This window comes from Heptranchias perlo, chromosome 2, assembly GCF_035084215.1.
Source record: "Heptranchias perlo isolate sHepPer1 chromosome 2, sHepPer1.hap1, whole genome shotgun sequence".
NCBI lineage: Eukaryota > Metazoa > Chordata > Chondrichthyes > Hexanchiformes > Hexanchidae > Heptranchias > Heptranchias perlo.
The window spans coordinates 98,616,822-98,634,097 of NC_090326.1; the positions used below are offsets into that span (position 1 = coordinate 98,616,822).

Below are 17,276 nucleotides of genomic sequence, written 5' to 3' on the forward strand. Positions count from 1 at the left end.
CATCTCATCTGCAAAATTGGGGATTGCTCCCTTGATTCCTTCCTTCAGATCATTAATAATGATTGTGAAGAGCAATGGCCTTTATACTTATCTCACTAGTAACTGCCCCCCTCACAGCCACTACCATTAATAACTTCCCTCTGTTTACATGAATGCAACCAATTCTCTATCCGACCTAAGAACTACTCTTAAGATACAACCTTACTTAGCCACCTTTTGTTTATCAAAGGCTTTTTGAAAATTTAGATACGCTCAGCAGTATTTTCCACAGGATTTCTCCTGATCTTCTGCCATAATTTTGATGGAAGATCGGTGGAAACCCAGAGAAAGCATAAGCAGCACTCTGCTGTTGCAGTAGTTTGTAACTACATTATAGTTCCTCAACGAGATAGAAAGGCTAATAGAGGGTGTCTTAAATGTAAAATTTAGCAATTATATAGATTACAAAATCCCTAAGTGATTCGTCTTGTGAGTTGGAGTAATTCACTAGCCAGCCATTCCCATACTTGAAGAGGCAGACATGGCATTGTTGCATTGGGAAGCTGCAAACAAAACATTTGCTTTCAGGCTGCTTCTAATTAGTGTTAGAATATAAAGTATGGTGACAGAGTAGCAAATACCTCTAGATGTACTCATATTTGACTTTGTAATGTTAAATCAAGTAAGCGAGCGTAAGATTCAACTATAAAGAAAAAAAACTGCAGGTGAGATTTTGAGAGAGCTAATGGGTAAACACTACGGTCAGCGTGAATTCACAAATAGGGAGTGTAACTAAAATTAAACTGTTCGGTTTTGTTTTAGTCTGATAGCAGAACTTTTAATTCAGTCCCAATACATTAGAGTTTAAACACCAGTTATCTGAGGTAATTTTGACTTTGTGTGATAGTGTAAAATGGGCAAAATCAATTCAGCTGACCTGTTACACGTCTCTTCTAAGTCGATTCAGCTACTTATATGCTCTTATGATAAGTGAAAGGGGATCTAATTACAAGTATGACAAATCCTGAAGCATATCAACAAGTTGAACTCTGAGAACGGTGTCAACGGGGCATGAGATGAAAGTCAGAAGAGGGAAGATGAATGGACAGATCAGATATAACTACTTCATACGGAGGGGGGGTGAATGCTTGGAATGGACTGCCCAAGGTTGTGATCAAACTCATAACATTTGTAATTTTAAGAGGGAGTTGTTCAGGCATTTAACTAGAAAATTAATTGAGCGATATAATTATTGAACTGTTATATTGTAATGGGGCTGGCCAGAGGGATCGAAATTGTGTTTTCTTGGAATGTACACTCCTATGTTAACTGCTGATACTGCGTGCTACTCCAAAGTTAAAATTCAATGAACATTTAATTCACTCAGACAGTATTTTCCTGAGCTTCCTAATCCATGCAAGTTACAATAGTAGTACTGTCTTACTATATGGCCACAATACATATGTGGGTAGCATAAAGAAGATTATTGAACCAAAGATTATTGATCATTGGATCCAAAGGATCCATTAGGAGTGTGAGTCAGAAATCCATTAGGAGTGTGAGTCAGAAAGATTGATTGCTGGGATGAGAGGGTTGTCGTATGAGCAGAGATTAAGTAGAATGGGCCTATATTCTCTGGAGTTTAGAAAAATGAGAGGTGATCTCATTGAAAGATATGATATAAGGGGGCTTGACTGGTTAGATGCTGAGAGCTTGTTTCCCCTGGCTGGTGAGTCTAGAACTGGGAGGCATAGTCTCAGGATAGGGGGTCGGCCATTTAAGACTGAGAGGGTTGTAAATATTTGGAATTCTCTACCCCAGGGTCTGTGGATGCTCAGTCGTTGACAATATTCAAGACTGAGATCGATAGATGTTTGGACACTAAAGGAATCAAGGGATATGGGGATAGGCAGGAAAGTGGAGTTGAGGTAGAAGATCAGCCATGATCTTATTGAATGATGGAGCAGGCTCGAGGGGCCGTATGGCCTACTCCTGCTCCTATTTCTTATGTTATAAAATTGCATAAATGATTGGCACTCATTTAAATGAAAACTACTTAACTGCAAAGAAACCGCCACTCTAAAAGTTTAAAAAGTACTTCTACATAAGAACATCTAAGTCATTGATATATATTGTAAACAGCTGAGGCCCAAGCACTGATCCTTGCAGCGCTAGTTACAAACTGCCAAACCTAAAATGACCTGTTTATTCCTACTCTCTGTTTTCTGTCCCTTAACCAATCCTCAATCCAAGCTAATATATTACCCCCAATCCCATGAGCCCTAGTCTAGTATAACAACTTTATATGTGGCACCTTATCGAATGCCTTTTGAAAATCCAAATTTACAACATTCACTGGTTCCCCCTTATCTACCTTGCTAGTTACACCCTCAAAAAACTCTAATAGATTTGTCAAACACGATTTCTCTTCCATAAAATTGTGTTGACTCTACCTAATCATATTATGAGTTTCTAAGTGCTCTGTTACTACATCCTTAATAATAGATTCTAGCATTTTCCCTACTACTGATGTCAGGCTAACCGGCTTGTAGTTCCCTGTTATCTCTCTCCTTCCTTTCTTGAATAGCGGGGTTATAAATGTAGGCATAGAACCATTAACAAAAGGTTTGACAAGATGATACCAGAAAGTAAGATTCTGTAGACAGGAAGAGCATGCAGATACAGGATTTTTAATACATTACAGATAGCAGTACAGAATTGTACTGGTACTTTGTGTAACAGTGTTTGAATTGGTAATGAAACTCTTTAGCAGTGCTGTATTATTTTGATACAATGTAATAATACTAAATTAGTACTGGTACTCTGTAATAGCACTGAATTAGTACTGAGTTACATTGGTACGCTGTATAATAGTACTGAATTAGTAGTGCATTAAACTGGTATTGTGCAATATAATTGACCAAATATTGAGTTATTCTGGTATTCAATACCACTTTCTGATCTGAGAAACATCCATTTATTCCTACTCTCAACCCTTCAGCCATCCCTCTATCCATGTCTTTAACTTTATCTTCAATACCATGTGCCTTAATTTTTGCACAAGTCTGTTGTGTGGCATTTTATCAAATGTTTTTAAAAGTCCAAATATATTATAGTCACAAATCCTTTGTGTATCTGTTCACTAATTTACTTGAAGACTTTATTAAATTAGTCAAGCATGAGCTATCCTTTCTAAATCCATGTTAATTCCCTGATGGTAGATTGTGAACTTCATGACAATATTTTGAGTGCTATTCAATGCATTTAGTTTGGCAAGATGGATCTTTGCCTGTGCTGAATTTTAACTTATATTTTTTGTATTGCTAGACCCTAAGGTCACATAAAATATTCTTTTCAATGGAAAGCCATCAGCTTGAGCTATAGAATTTGTCTACTAGATTATCCTCAAGATGTAAATTTGTTTTGGTCTACACAATGGTGTCCTGAAGTGTTAATTGGTTAATCAACCCTGGGGACATTATTTGCAAGCCCATTTTATGCTATTGTCAAAAGCTGGCCCATATTGTTACTCATGAGTAGCTGGGGACATATTAGCGCTTAAGATTTCATTCTGTTCAATTCATCCAGCGTGGCATACAGCCACTCAGACTACAAAAAGCACTCTAGTTCCACATCAGAACCCAACCTCTGGTAGTGACTTTGATTTGACAGCTGTTTCTGAGACAATTGAGGAGAAGCAGGCCCTTTGATTGGTTGGAACCCTCTGATTGATAGCCACTTACAGATTTACATGTGCAGGATACAGCCTGAGTGTAGTCAGTGTGTGTGCAGCTCCTAGATAAGAGTTGCAAGGCTATTAGATTTTAAACCTGGTTAGAGAGGTAGATCAGTGAGTTTACAGTAAGTGGACTTCTATTTAAAGATTCAAGTTTAAAGGGGAAATGAGTTGCACATTTGGTGTTTTATACATGAAGAGTGTAAGAAAATAAATATATCACTGTGTTAAACTATGTACTGTTCATTCATCTGTTGTAAATGGGACACTTATTGTTTCAATGCCTGTGTCTCAATTTGGTAAGAGCCTATGCAGTCTGCAGTTTGGAGTGAGAGCTCAGATCACATGGCAGCACATTATACATTCCTCTAGCCTCTGTACAGAATATGGGTTATTTGTTAGGACCCCAGGGTCATGCTTTGATTTACCTAATATTGGGCAGAAAAAGGTGCACTACAGATCATAGGGGACATGAGGTATTCTTATTGGAGTTCTGGTGATGCTAAACCCATTATAACCTCTAATGTGATAACTCAACATTCAGGTAAACATTAAATTAATCTTTATTATGGTCTCCAGCAATCTTCCTAATACCATTGTGAGGCTAATTGGGCTATAGTTACCTGGCTTATTCCTTTCCCCTTCTTTGAATGGGGTCTAACATTTGCATTCCCTTTGGTGCATTTTCTGTTTCCAAGTAAAATTATGGTTAGTGTCTCTACTATATCTTTACAAATCATCTTCAGTATTCTGAGGGTAGGCCTGATTAGGTGACTTATCCACTTTCAGTCTCATTTAATCTTTTTATAATATTTATATCAGTTATTCTGCATTCTCACCTGCTACTCTTGTAGTCCTTCCTTCAAACTCCTTTGTAAATACAGAGGAAAAGTACTTGTTAAGCGTCTCTGTGGTTCTTTTATTCTCTACCATCAGATTGGCATCATTGTGCCTTAGTGGTTCCACTCTTTGACTATCCTCTTCATTTTCATATGCTTAGGAAAGTTGTTATTATCTTTATTATTACCCTTTTATGTTGACTGCCAGTTCTTTTTCATAGTTTCCCTTAGCCCTTGCAATCCCTCTTTTTACTTTGCTTTTGGTATTGCTCCTACCTTTCTTCAGTATTTCTGGACTTAATTTTATTGTATGCCTTTTAGATTTTATATTTACCCTAATGTCCTGCTTCATCAATGGAATACTGGATTTTAATCCTAGTTATGATATATTTATTATGTGCCCTATCTATCTCACACGTAAATTTATTTTCCACTAGTGGTCTGCTGTTTTATCTAACAAAATTTTCCATCCAATTAATCTAGAATATTCCTCCTTTCATCCATGTAAAACTAGCTGTTTTCCAGGCCAAAACCTTTGTTTTTGACTCTGTTTATCCTTCATCAATTCTGACTGTAAACCTACTTACGTTATGATCACTGGCCACTAAATGTTCTTCTACCTTCAGGTTACTTGCTTATCCTGGTTCATTACCCACAGTCAGGTCTACTATACATCTTTCCTTGTAGGACCTATGTCCTTGGAACTAAACTGGTACTTTGTATAAAAGTACATAATTATATCTGTATTCTGTGGAGTAATACTAAGTTATACTGATTTAATCTGAGTGAAGTGTTAGTGTTGGTTCAGTGATAGCACTTTAGCCTCTGAGTCAGAAGGTCAAGTCCCACTCCAGAGACTTGGGCACATAATCTAGGCCAATCCTTCAGTGCAGTACTGAGGGAGTGCTGTAGTTTCGGAGGTGCTGTCTTTCAGGTGAGATGTCAAACTGATATCCTCTTTGTCCTCTTAGATGGATGTAAAAGATCCCGTGGCACTATTTGAAGAAGAGCAGGGGAGTTCTCCATCAAATAACACCATTAAAATTGATTATCTGGTCATTGCTGTATGTGGGGCCAAGCTGTGTGCAAATTGGCTGCCACATTTGTCTACATTACAAGAGTGACTACACTTTGAAAGTACTTCATTGACTGTGAAGCACTTTGGGATGTCTTGAGGATGTGAAAGATGCTATATAAATTAAAGTTTTTTCTTTCTTATTCTGATACTTTATAAAATACTAAATTAGTACTGACTCATACCAGTGTTCCCTAAAATTACCAAATTGTACTGATACACTGTAAAATACTGAGTTATGGAGGTACTCTGTGATAATACTGTGCTAAAATTTCAATGATTCTTAGTACTATGAATTTTGCCAAATTGTTTTTGGCACAACGATGGGCACTGCACTGAGACTTTAGTAGTTATGGCAGACTTTTCCTATTACATTCTACTAAAAATTGTGTGATCCTTTCAGCTGAATTATCCACATACAAATAATTCATCACCATCTTCAAGGCTGTTTCGAGGGGTTCCTTGAGCCTCTAATGCCAGCTACAGGGTGTATGGTTTGAAGTGAATCCCTCTGTTATCACATCGACGTGTTCACAAAATAGTATTTTGTTCAAATATTCCCATAGGTAAATGCTCTTCATGCTTAAGAGAATTAAGTTTTGTAATATTCTGCATTATTTTACCATATGCTTTCTAAATTTTTACCTTATGTTTTAAAAAAAAATTAGACCAAAAGACGCTTTCCAACTTACAAATGATTTTACTCCACAAAAGTTTAATGTAAAAAAAATAATTTCTTTCACTTGTTGCCTTGATTTCTTGGAAACATAGCAAAGTCCTGGCCAGATATTCCATTTTGTGTGACAGCTTGCACACATAAACATCATGATTGTTTGCCTTCATCATTTTAACTGGTGTTAGGTAACTGGGCAGTTCATTTGCTCTGGAGCCAGAGCTGAATGAAAACCTACAATGGTATTTCATTATTGCAGTCCTCCATAATTTTACTTCTGTGAATTGAATGTGATTTTGAGCGCATATGCAATGGAAAGGCTAGAAAGAAGAGTTATAAGACTAGTCTCAAGTATAAGGGGGATAAGCTATGGACAAAGATTATGGAAACTTAAGCCCCGATTTTAACCTAACTCACCCAGTGGGAAAGAGCAGGTTTGAACCAGATGCCTCTTTTATAGCCTGCTCGACTTGACTTCATTGGAGAGCAAAATCGGACTGGTCACCCAGCGCCCATCAGAAGGGAAAAGGACCTCCTTTGACTCTTTGAGAACCTTCATGGCACCATCAGAAAATCTGGGGGCCTTGGATGAAGTCATTTCGGCAGCAGATTCAGAAAATTGATTGCCACTAATCAGCATTGAAAAGTATACCTACCCTCTCAGAGGTGTAGCCTGCCTTTAGGTAGCCACAGCCTTGCTGAATATCCTGCCCTACTAATTGCGAGCTCTCTATAGGGAGCACGATTAGGACCGACAGCATGCCGATTGCATTTAAGTGAGGCCCAACCATGAAAATGGATCGGGCCTCCTGCTGATGTCATCAGGCAGGCAGAGTGGACAACCCGCCCGTTTTGTACTCCACACCAAAACTAATGCCATTGAGTTGGCTGCTGTGTGTTTTACTGTTTAAAAAAAAACCTGGTGATACTGCAATCCTTTGTCAGAAATCCAAAAATCCTTTCCATCTGGTGTTACATAAAATCAATAATATTTCTATCCTCTGTCACACAGTATTACTTCCATCTTTCGAAGGCAACAGAAATGTAGGAAAGGAATTAAATAATGAACCTCACATCCAACACATTAAAAAAAAATTACTCAGAAACACCACTATCCAGATCAGAAGTTTTAAACAAATAAACGTCCTCACTCCTCGTGTGCAATGCAATTGGAGATTGACTAATTCTAATTATTTGCAATCAGGATTTTTTTTACTTGAAGGACACAATTTATTTTTCCTCTTCACACTACAAATATGTCATCATCTACAAACCTTCCTTTGTGCACATCATCTCATGCAACTCCCATTCCTGCCACTTCATCAAAATTACTTCTAAACCTTGTCTGCATGCACCACAACTTTAATGCTACCGTAATTTTATTTACACCCATACTGTGTGTGTATGTGCCTAGTGCTTCTTAACACTGTGCTTCTCCTTGGTGTCAAGTGTGTGATGTTTGAACTCTTAAATCTAATCTAGTGGTTCTCCTAAGTGCTGCCCGAGGGGTAGGAGTATGTGAGATAGTCGGCTGCTGTGTCTCACAAGGAGCCTCTTGGTTCTGAGGTGGTCCTTGCTCATGGCAGCTAAGTCCTGGGATGTACCTGCTGCAGGCTGCATCTCTTGTGCTGCTGCAATGGACAACATGGCATTGGCTCCTTTCTGCATATTTGCAGGCATTAAAGAGGCTGGCAGGAGGACATTTATATGTTGCTATTCTGAGAAATAGCACTATTATCTGTCATGTCAGTAATACTGGGCACTCAATCTGTGTGGCTTCTGATCTGCAGGAAAGCAAATCTAATGGTTCCAATAAGATTAATGAAGCCCTGTAAGATGTTTATCTGCAATCAGTTGCCAATCCTGTCCAACCCAAAAGATACAGCCTTCTCCAATCTAACAATCTAAGCATCCATACAAGAAGCAAAGGCTATCCTTAAGGGCTCTGTCATGCTGCATGTTGGACTGTGGTGATGTTAAATGGTTCTCCAATATACTACAAATGTTGCTGGTGGATTCCTCCACCTGAGCTGCTATCTCCAGCATACTGTCCAATCTGGTCCCCAATGCCTGCACCAATTCTTGATGCTCTGTGAGCAACATTGTTTTAAATGCTGAGCCCATGAGTTGCAGACCCTCAAGCTCTTCAGATACCACCTCCTGACCCTTTGGCCAGTAATGTCTTCCTTCTCACAACATACTGCAGTCTCCTCCTTCCACTATCTAACTCCTCCATGTGGATGCATCTGGACTGGTGCTTCAGGTGGAGTGAGGATGCATGTTGCAAGTGCTGGCATCACCAGATACTGAGGGGCCTGTGTCTTCCTCAAGCTACGGCAGATCTAGAGAGAAAAGAGGAGGAAAGGTTAAAATCGTTCCTGAAGAGAGGAGCGTACGTGTCACTTTCAGTCGAAGGAATGACATGAGGGTTTCATGATATGGTTAACTAACAATTAATGAAGGGTACAATAGGAGAGGCAGGATGACCTGACAAATCCCTTCTTACATGTCCATCATTCTTGATGGCCTCTCTTCCCAGGATATGTAAAGCTTTATCCTCATAGGACATAAGAGATCTAGGTTTCCTCATCTGTAAATATCTTGTGATATTGTGATACGTTTCAGTCAATATTTTGAGGGTTGTTGTCTACACTTTAAAAAAATCATTACCACAACTGGCTCCGTTCCTCAGTCCTGCTCCTACTTGGTGTTCTGGGGAACAGGATGCTGTTGCTCACAAGAATTCTCACAATAGTTTTCTGAGATCAGGAATTTCTGCCCATAGAAGAGTTCGATCCCTGGAACAGCAGTAGCAGCATCACATAGAAGTCATCAGTGGGACTGATTTCACAGTAGATAAGTTCCTGGTTGCAGATTACAGGAAATATGAAGTGTACACAAGACAGTTTACCCGGGGAGATAGGTGTATGAATGGAGGGGGAAAAAAATCAGCAAGCAGGTTGACATACATTTTTCCTCACATAGTGGTTATGAGGGAGGTGGGTGGGATGAAGGCTGCCAATGTGAACTGGAAGGAGAGTGTCAGTGTGAATTGAGGGGTGAGGTGGAGAGGAAGGATGTTTTGGTGAACTGGAGGGACAAGTGACTCTGTGTTGCTTGTTCATATAAACAATTTATGATCAGATTTAGCAACAGGGAATACCAATGCATACCCACCATTGTCCACAATTTCTCTGCATTAAGGGAAAATTCCCAACATTTTTGCCACAATCATCTGATATATCTGCAGCTTAAGTCATTACTACATTATGTGCCCATTGCACCTTCAGTGTAACTGTACAACAGGAGCCTATATTTAGAGCTCCTTTCAGTTATCAGTTTTTTAAAAAACTGTTATCGAGATTTTGCTAATTTTCTAGATGGCGGTTGAGGATTGCTGGACTATATGCTGCCAGGTTCTTTTGTAATGATGTGGAGATGCCGGTGATGGACTGGGGTGGGCAAATGTAAGGAATCTTACAACACCAGGTTATAGTCCAACAGTTTTATTTGAAAATCACAAGCTTTTGGAGGCTTTCTCCTTCGTCAGGTGAGTGTGACGAAGGAGAAAGCCTTCCTCACCTGACGAAGGAGAAAGCCTCCGAAAGCTTGTGATTTTCAAATAAAACTGTTGGACTATAACCTGGTGTTGTAAGATTCCTTACATTGGTTCTTTTGTATAAAGGGGATATTATCAACGTTTCTAACTGATGCGGTAAGAGCTTCAAGATTGGAAATAATTAATTAAAATGAACTGCTTTAAAACACTCCGACTGTTTTTACTTTGCACCGTGCGGTGTTTAGGGCAAGTATTTGGAATGCTGTGTTGGCGGGAAAGATTTTCGCGCAGTTTACCGCGAGCAGGAAGCGCGCGGCGCCCCGCGCCGGTAACGAGGAAGTGACGTTCAGAGCGTGACGGAAGTAGATTGCTGCTATCACGAACTGACCGTTTGAGGAATTTGTGCGTATCGGCTCGGAGCTCGGAGCCGGGAGCCCGGAGCCGGGTAACCGCGGGGCTTCTCTCCATATATGTCCCGACAGCTTGTAATGAAACGCGGTTAAACATTAGTGTTAACGGGCGACAGAGATCAGGTGGTTTTGGGGGAAGGGAAGGGAGGTGCAGCTGGACCCGTGTTGCGAGGCGCTGATTTTCGGGTCGCTCGTTAACACGTTTCGATCCGCGATCGTCCCTGTTTTTATGGTGCTCCTTGAGTCCCGCTTTTACTCCTGTGCATTTTAAACAGCATCTTCCGGGTGGAAGTTGCAACCAATGAGTAATGAGTGAGTGCCGCTGACTAGGCCTCTTTTCCCCTCCCCCCAAGAATAGTGTTGGACCATCACATATTTTCATGTTTAGCTGTTTGAAACGTACCTGAGTGAGATTCAGCTCTATTTTAAATGACTCCAAAACGAAAACATTTGATGTGTATTTTTAATTTGTTGTAGATTTCGTATTGAAACATGAGTGATGCAGATGAAGTTGTCCAAGCTAACAAGGATGGAAAAGACGCAGCTAAGAGTGATGCAGACCAAGCACAAGCTAATGGTGATGGAAAAGAGTTTGCAAAGAAAGATTCAGGCGAAGTTAAATCTCACCATATCAGTAGTGAAAAAGACATAGCTAAGAATCCTGAAGGCCAAGTCCAAGCTCAAGCTAATAGTGGACAAGATGAAGTGAAGGATCACACAGGCCAAGACCAAGCTCAAGATAACAGTAGTAGACAGGAGGAAGGTGAGAGTGACACAGATGAAGTCCAACCTGAAGATAACAATGCTGAAAAAGACATAGCTGAGGTTGCTGTGGACCAGATCCATATGCAAGAGAACAGTGGTGTACAAGACACAGCTGGGAATAACATAGGTGAAATTCAACCTCAAATTAACAGTGGTGAAAAAGATGAAGCTAAGAGTGAGACAGGACAAGTCCAAATTAATACTAATAATCGTGGACAAGATGAAGCTCAGAGTGAGTCGGGCCAAGTCCAAGATCAAGCTAACATTGGTGGACAAGATGAAGCTCAAAGTGAGTCGGGCCAAGTCCAAGATCAAGCCAACAGTAGTGAACAAGATGAAGCCCTGAGTGAGTCGGGCCGTGGACAAGATGAAGCTCGCGGTGAGTCGGGCCGTGGACAAGATGAAGCTCGCGGTGAGTCGGGCCGTGGACAAGATGAAGCTCGCGGTGAGTCGGGCCGTGGACAAGATGAAGCTCGCGGTGAGTCGGGCCGTGGACAAGATGAAGCTCGCGGTGAGTCGGGCCGTGGACAAGATGAAGCTCGGAGTGAGTCGGGCCGTGGACAAGATGAAGCTCGGGGTGAGACGGGCGGTGGACAAGATGAAGCTCAGGGTGAGTCGGGCCGTGGACAAGATGAAGCTCGGAGTGAGTCGGGCCGTGGACAAGATGAAGCTCGGAGTGAGTCGGGCCGTGGACAAGATGAAGCTCAGGGTGAGACAGGCCGTGGACAAGATGAAGCTCAGGGTGAGTCGGGCCGTGGACAAGATGAAGCTCAGGGTGAGTCGGGCCGTGGACAAGATGAAGCTCGGAGTGAGTCGGGCCGTGGACAAGATGAAGCTCGGAATGAGTCGGGCCGTGGACAAGATGAAGCTCAGGGTGAGTCGGGCCGTGGACAAGATGAAGCTCAGGGTGAGTCGGGCCGTGGACAAGATGAAGCTCAGGGTGAGTCGGGCCGTGGACAAGATGAAGCTCAGGGTGAGTCGGGCGGTGGACAAGGTGAAGCTCAGGGTGAGTCGGGCCGTGGACAAAATGAAGCTCAGAGTGAGTTGGGCCGTGGACAAGGTGAAACTCAGGGTAAGTCGGGCTGTGGACAAGATGAAGCTCAGAGTGAGTTGGGCCAAGTTCAAGATCAACCTACCAGTGGTGGACAAGATGAAGCTCAGAGTGAGTCAGGACGAGATCAAGCTAACAATGCTGAAAAATATGAAGCTAAGAGTGGCACAAGCCAAGTGCAACCTCAGGCCAATGGTGGTAGAAAAGTAGTTGCCAAGAGTGCTGTGGGCAAAGTTAAACCTCAGATAACTGGTGGAAGAGCTGGAGTGCTTACTGGAAAAACTGGTGTGCTAACTGGGAAGAGATTCCCAATTTATATTGGAAAAAAGAGCAAATTTGCTGCAAAAAGATACTCCAGAAAAACAGGTAAAGCCAGCAGTGACCTATGGCAAGCTAAGAGTGCCCCAGGCCAAGCTCAAGCTAAGACTGTACTTGCCAAGCCTAAATCCCAAGTAAAGAGTGGTGAAAAAGAAAAGTTAAATGTTCTGGTGGCAGACAAAGTTCAACCTCAGCTGACTGGTGAAAAAAAACTTCCTTTGAGTGCTGGAAAGATAAACAATGCAAGTGACACTAAAAAAACAGCAAATATGATGACAAGTGTGACCAATAAAGACCTATTCCAAGCTAACAGAGATGCAACTGGGCCTCCTGCGAGTGTTGGACCTCCTGCGAGTGTTGGACCTCCTGCGAGTGTTGGGCCTTTGGCTAGTAAAGATGGCAAATCTATGACGATGTTTTGGTGTGATGTAAGTATTTAAGCTCCTGCAGAGAGGCTTTTTGACATTTTGTTTTATACATTATTTAATGTTTTTGATCTGCTAAATCTGAGCCACCACATGTTAGATATTAATATTACACATCAGTGTTATCACTAGACTTATTTATCAATTGAAATGGACAAGGTAAACAATTATTAACTGAATTATTTCACTTTTCTAAAAAAAAAGTTAATCTGAGATTATGGCCATATGCTTTGCTGTGCAATTTCGAAGTGGTTGCAGTATCCTTTCCATACCATGGCTGGCTAACGTTCAGATTCATTTGCTTATATAATGATACTGGGGCTAAATACAGAAATTGGCTTCTTACCTTCCAGTTTAAAAGTTGTGCGTTTAGCAGTGAGGTTCTTTAAATGTTATACTTCTACCTGCTTTGAGGGATTAGTGGATAAGAAGTATAGTTTAGGAATTAATGTTAATCATTAAAGTTGTTTTGGGTGGGATGGGGGAGATAATCTCATATGTAAATTATTTCAAGTGGACAAACTTTTATAGTTATCAGGTCTTTTTATAAAGTAAGCTCTTACTTTTCCCATTCCCCTGCCTGCCACTTGAATTTTTTTGTTTATATACAGGTCTCGTAAGTGTGAAGATATAAAAATATAGATTGCATTTTTACTAAGATTCTATAAAATTATAAAGCTGTGGGGCATTACAACTTTTTTTTTGCATTTCTCATTGTGCACAGCTGAAGCCTTTCACTTCTCCCTCCTGCTCCTAACCTTCTGGCAAGTGCAGTGCTTGGATATAGCTTGATCTGAAATACATCTTGTTTCAGTAATGAGTCATGGATTTAGTGTAATTTTTTCTTTGTGATTAAATTTTGAAGACATTTCCAACTTTTTGCAGCAGAAATTGATATTGCTACCTTGAGGTTTTGCATTTCCAAGGCGAACCCTTCTTTTGCAGTTCTTGCTCTGTGATTTCCAGGAATGAGAAATGAAGAGCAGTGACCAGCAGTATAAGTATATTATTGCATGTTACTGAAACATATGTTGTACGCCTCAAAATGGATGGTACAAGGCATATAAAGTAATCAAATAGGTCGTTGTATCATAAAACATTTAAACATGTGGACTTGGCCATATAATTAATTAGCAATGAAGTCAAGTGGATTGGATTTAATCAGTACCATTCATTGGCTGAACAAATCACATTGAGACATTCTGTTTCAACAATGACTAATATCAAAAAATTCAAAGCACTGATGTAAATAAAAGAATATGAATCAAAAGTTCTTGTTTTTATGCTCAGTGTTGTGGAATAATCCCATAGTTGCATGCGTTGATCCAGTTTACACTGCAAGGGTTGGTGCAGGTTTGTAGATGCTATAGAGGCTGTGGAGAAGTGTAACTTGATGTTAAAAAAATTCTGGAAGTGTAAAATTATAAAGTGGATATGTGTTATTTTTAGTTCAATTTTGGTAGCTTTTTCTTTAAACTGACATCTGAATAAAGAATGAAACCAGACCATTACATCTTGGGCACAGTGCATGATGCAGAGTTAGTAGGGGAAGGGTGTTGAAACATGTGATAGATGTAGCTTGAGAATTTGTTTTTCATGGATTGCAACTGGACAGAGGTTTTTTGGGTACAAAGTGATGTGTAAGTATCTTTTTAGACAGAATGTAATTGGGGCCAAATTTTTTGTATAATATGGTTTGTGAATAAACTTGAAGTTGTTTAGAACTTTGGCAAAGTTGAACATTGCCCTCGCTAAGACCTGTTAACTACGTACACCAGGCCTCTGTGACTCAGTACAAACAATCAAAAATGGAAGACAGGAAAAGACCTGTCCCATACTACCACAGTAAGTGATGTATTTACCTGCTGAGTCATGGTGAAATTTCCATTTAGCATTTATCTTAAAATAAACCTCCAGAGCATTTGTAAACTTAATTTTTAAAAAAATGATTCCGTCTAAATGAGTGCTGACCCCCACTATCTAACCACTTTGTTGAGGAATTCCTGTTGCCTCTGTGGAATTGCAACCAGTATGAGTCAGTGCTGTTTTTTCTTTGTTTCCCTGTATTTTTTCCCGTTCTTAGTTTAACTTTCAGTTTATTTTCATTTAAAATAAACTAATTGATATGTTTAGTACTTTTGTCCCTTTTAGCTAAATAATTTTTTAAACACAGAATGCTCAAGAGAAAAGTTCAATCATCCACTTTGGTGGTGCAAGCAATATTTAATATTTTTTATCCCAAAGATGGTAATAGTTAACCTTCACTTATAGAAACTTTTACTATAATCTAGTGAAATTTTTCATGCCTAAAGATTTAAATTCTATATTTTTAATATTTTTAATTTTAACATTTGATATTTAAAATATTTTTATTCTAGATTTGCAAAGTAGTTTGCACATCTGCTCTGAATCTCCAGATGCATTTCCTTGGCTTTAAACACAAAAAGGTAAGAACAGTTTTAGTTACTGTATAATTACACACTTGGCACTGTCAAAGTATGCTGATAACTTTACTCCTAAATGCTCTTAGAAAATAATGCAGTGTATCAATACTGTTATACACTTTCAAATACAGTGGAACCTTGATTATCCACATAGTCACTATCTGCTTTCTTGATTATTAGTAAAAATGTTCATGGGTGTTAATGTTGGGAGAAGAAAATAAATCATTAATGTAATTTCTAAGTGGCTTTATATCTCAAACCTGCATATGAGCTTACAGCCTGTACACACATAATCTGCAGTCTTCGTGACATTAGTTGTATGTTCAGCTGCTTAGCAACTCAGGATCAATAAAATAGCTTTTGAAAGTAATTATTTTGGGCTGTGCTGGGCTTGGGTGTGTATTGAAGTTGAGAAGAGTTTTTTTAAGAATAGAACATTGATCACTTGGAAGCCTCAGGTTTGAGAATTTAGTCTCCCCATTCTATAGAACTGCTTGATTGATGACTCACAGCTCTGTATGATATAAGTTTAATGGGTGTACAGCCTCAAACCTTAAATAAATCCCTCTAGCTGATAAATTTAGAATAATGGCACAACACTTTACTGAGATTTCTTTGATGTAGATGAGGTTGTTCTTATTGCTTACAACAGTAATGTAACAAAATGTTGGAAGCATTATATGTTGTAAGTATGTGCATGCCTGTGGCTGTGCACCTTTTTTATGACTCATTACAGCAAAACACAAATCTCAGAATGCAATAGAACCTACATTCATCCCCTAAATCAAATGAGTCATGTTATTAGAATTTCAGATTGCCTGCAGTTAAATCACTGTGATGGGGCTAAGATTTTGCCACAATTTGGCTGTCAATAGCTTTACATTTTTAAATTGGTGTTTCTCCTAGCTCCATTGGCTGTTTAACTCAAAGCAACCTGTGACTCTACAAAAGATGCAAAAGAACTGTTTTAGACAGGGTTGTATTAATATATAGGCTACAATTTTATTTCTCAGTAATCTACCAAAGCAATCACCGATGGATTTTTCACTCAACACTGCATTCAGACACTGGAATTGTTTTGATAATTTGCACAAAACTTAAATTTCATTGAATTATTCCATTCCACAATGGATTTCTTGGGAGTATGTTTCACGACTGTAATCTAACCTTAATATTTAGATGATTGTAAATCATTCCTTTTTTTCTACATTCACTAACCTTACAATAAATGACAGCTTTGCAATGTGTTCTATTTTGGCCATCAAAATATCTTTAGGTGCATATGATTGACCATGGAAAATGGTCATGCCATTGAAATGTGGACTGGTAGCCATATAATCTATTTCACTTGTTAAGTTTAGAGGTTTGAAGGAATTGCACCTTGGTTGCCAAAAAACAACAGGGACACCCAAATTTAAATCCCATCTTGACAGATACACTCACTCAGGCAACTCATACACATCAGATTTGCCAGTCTTCGTTGAATTGTCAGCGGAAGGAGTAAGAACCTGCTGAGATTGTTATCTGCCTGCATCCTTGATATGCCTTTTAGTCGGTTGATCAAGGAGCAGTGGTAAGAGCATCTGTGAGATCTTCATGGGTAGACCATCCAGCCTTTCCAACAGAGGAGGACGTTATGGACTTGTAGGAAGGGGGAAAAGAAGAGGAGCTACCTGACTCTTCACTGAATAGAAGGCTGGATTTTCCTTGATGTGCATCAGCTACCTGTCTCAGCAACCCTAATTATTAATGACCATATGAGGAGGTGACCTGGGTTGTTGAGCTACATAAAATACTTTGCTGAGCTCTGAATTTTGTGCATCTAAAATCTCATTCTGGAGGCTGGACAAAATGATGTGCAAGACTATTAAATTGCTGAATCTCGTACATCTTGACAGAGCAATGACCTGAGGCTTTCCTGTGGAAAATCAGTTTATTGGGGCATACAAATCAGCACGCACGGTCTAAATTTTTAATTGTTGCATTGGTAATTACCATTGCT

At 39.7% G+C, this 17,276-nt stretch overlaps 1 protein-coding gene across 2 annotated transcripts in view; it reads left to right on the forward strand.

Annotated features, from left to right (window-relative positions):
- The first annotated feature begins 10,217 nt into the window (after positions 1-10,217).
- Positions 10,218-17,276, forward strand: part of LOC137341572 (uncharacterized) — an 84,882-nt gene continuing 77,823 nt past the window's right edge. For both annotated transcript variants that reach the window (XM_068004786.1, XM_068004795.1), the window contains exons 1-3: positions 10,218-10,306; positions 10,749-12,833; positions 15,209-15,277. In XM_068004786.1, coding sequence (XP_067860887.1) covers positions 10,764-12,833; positions 15,209-15,277 — 2,139 coding nt within the window. In that variant the 5' untranslated portion in view covers positions 10,218-10,306; positions 10,749-10,763. The remainder of the gene's footprint in view (positions 10,307-10,748; positions 12,834-15,208; positions 15,278-17,276) is intronic.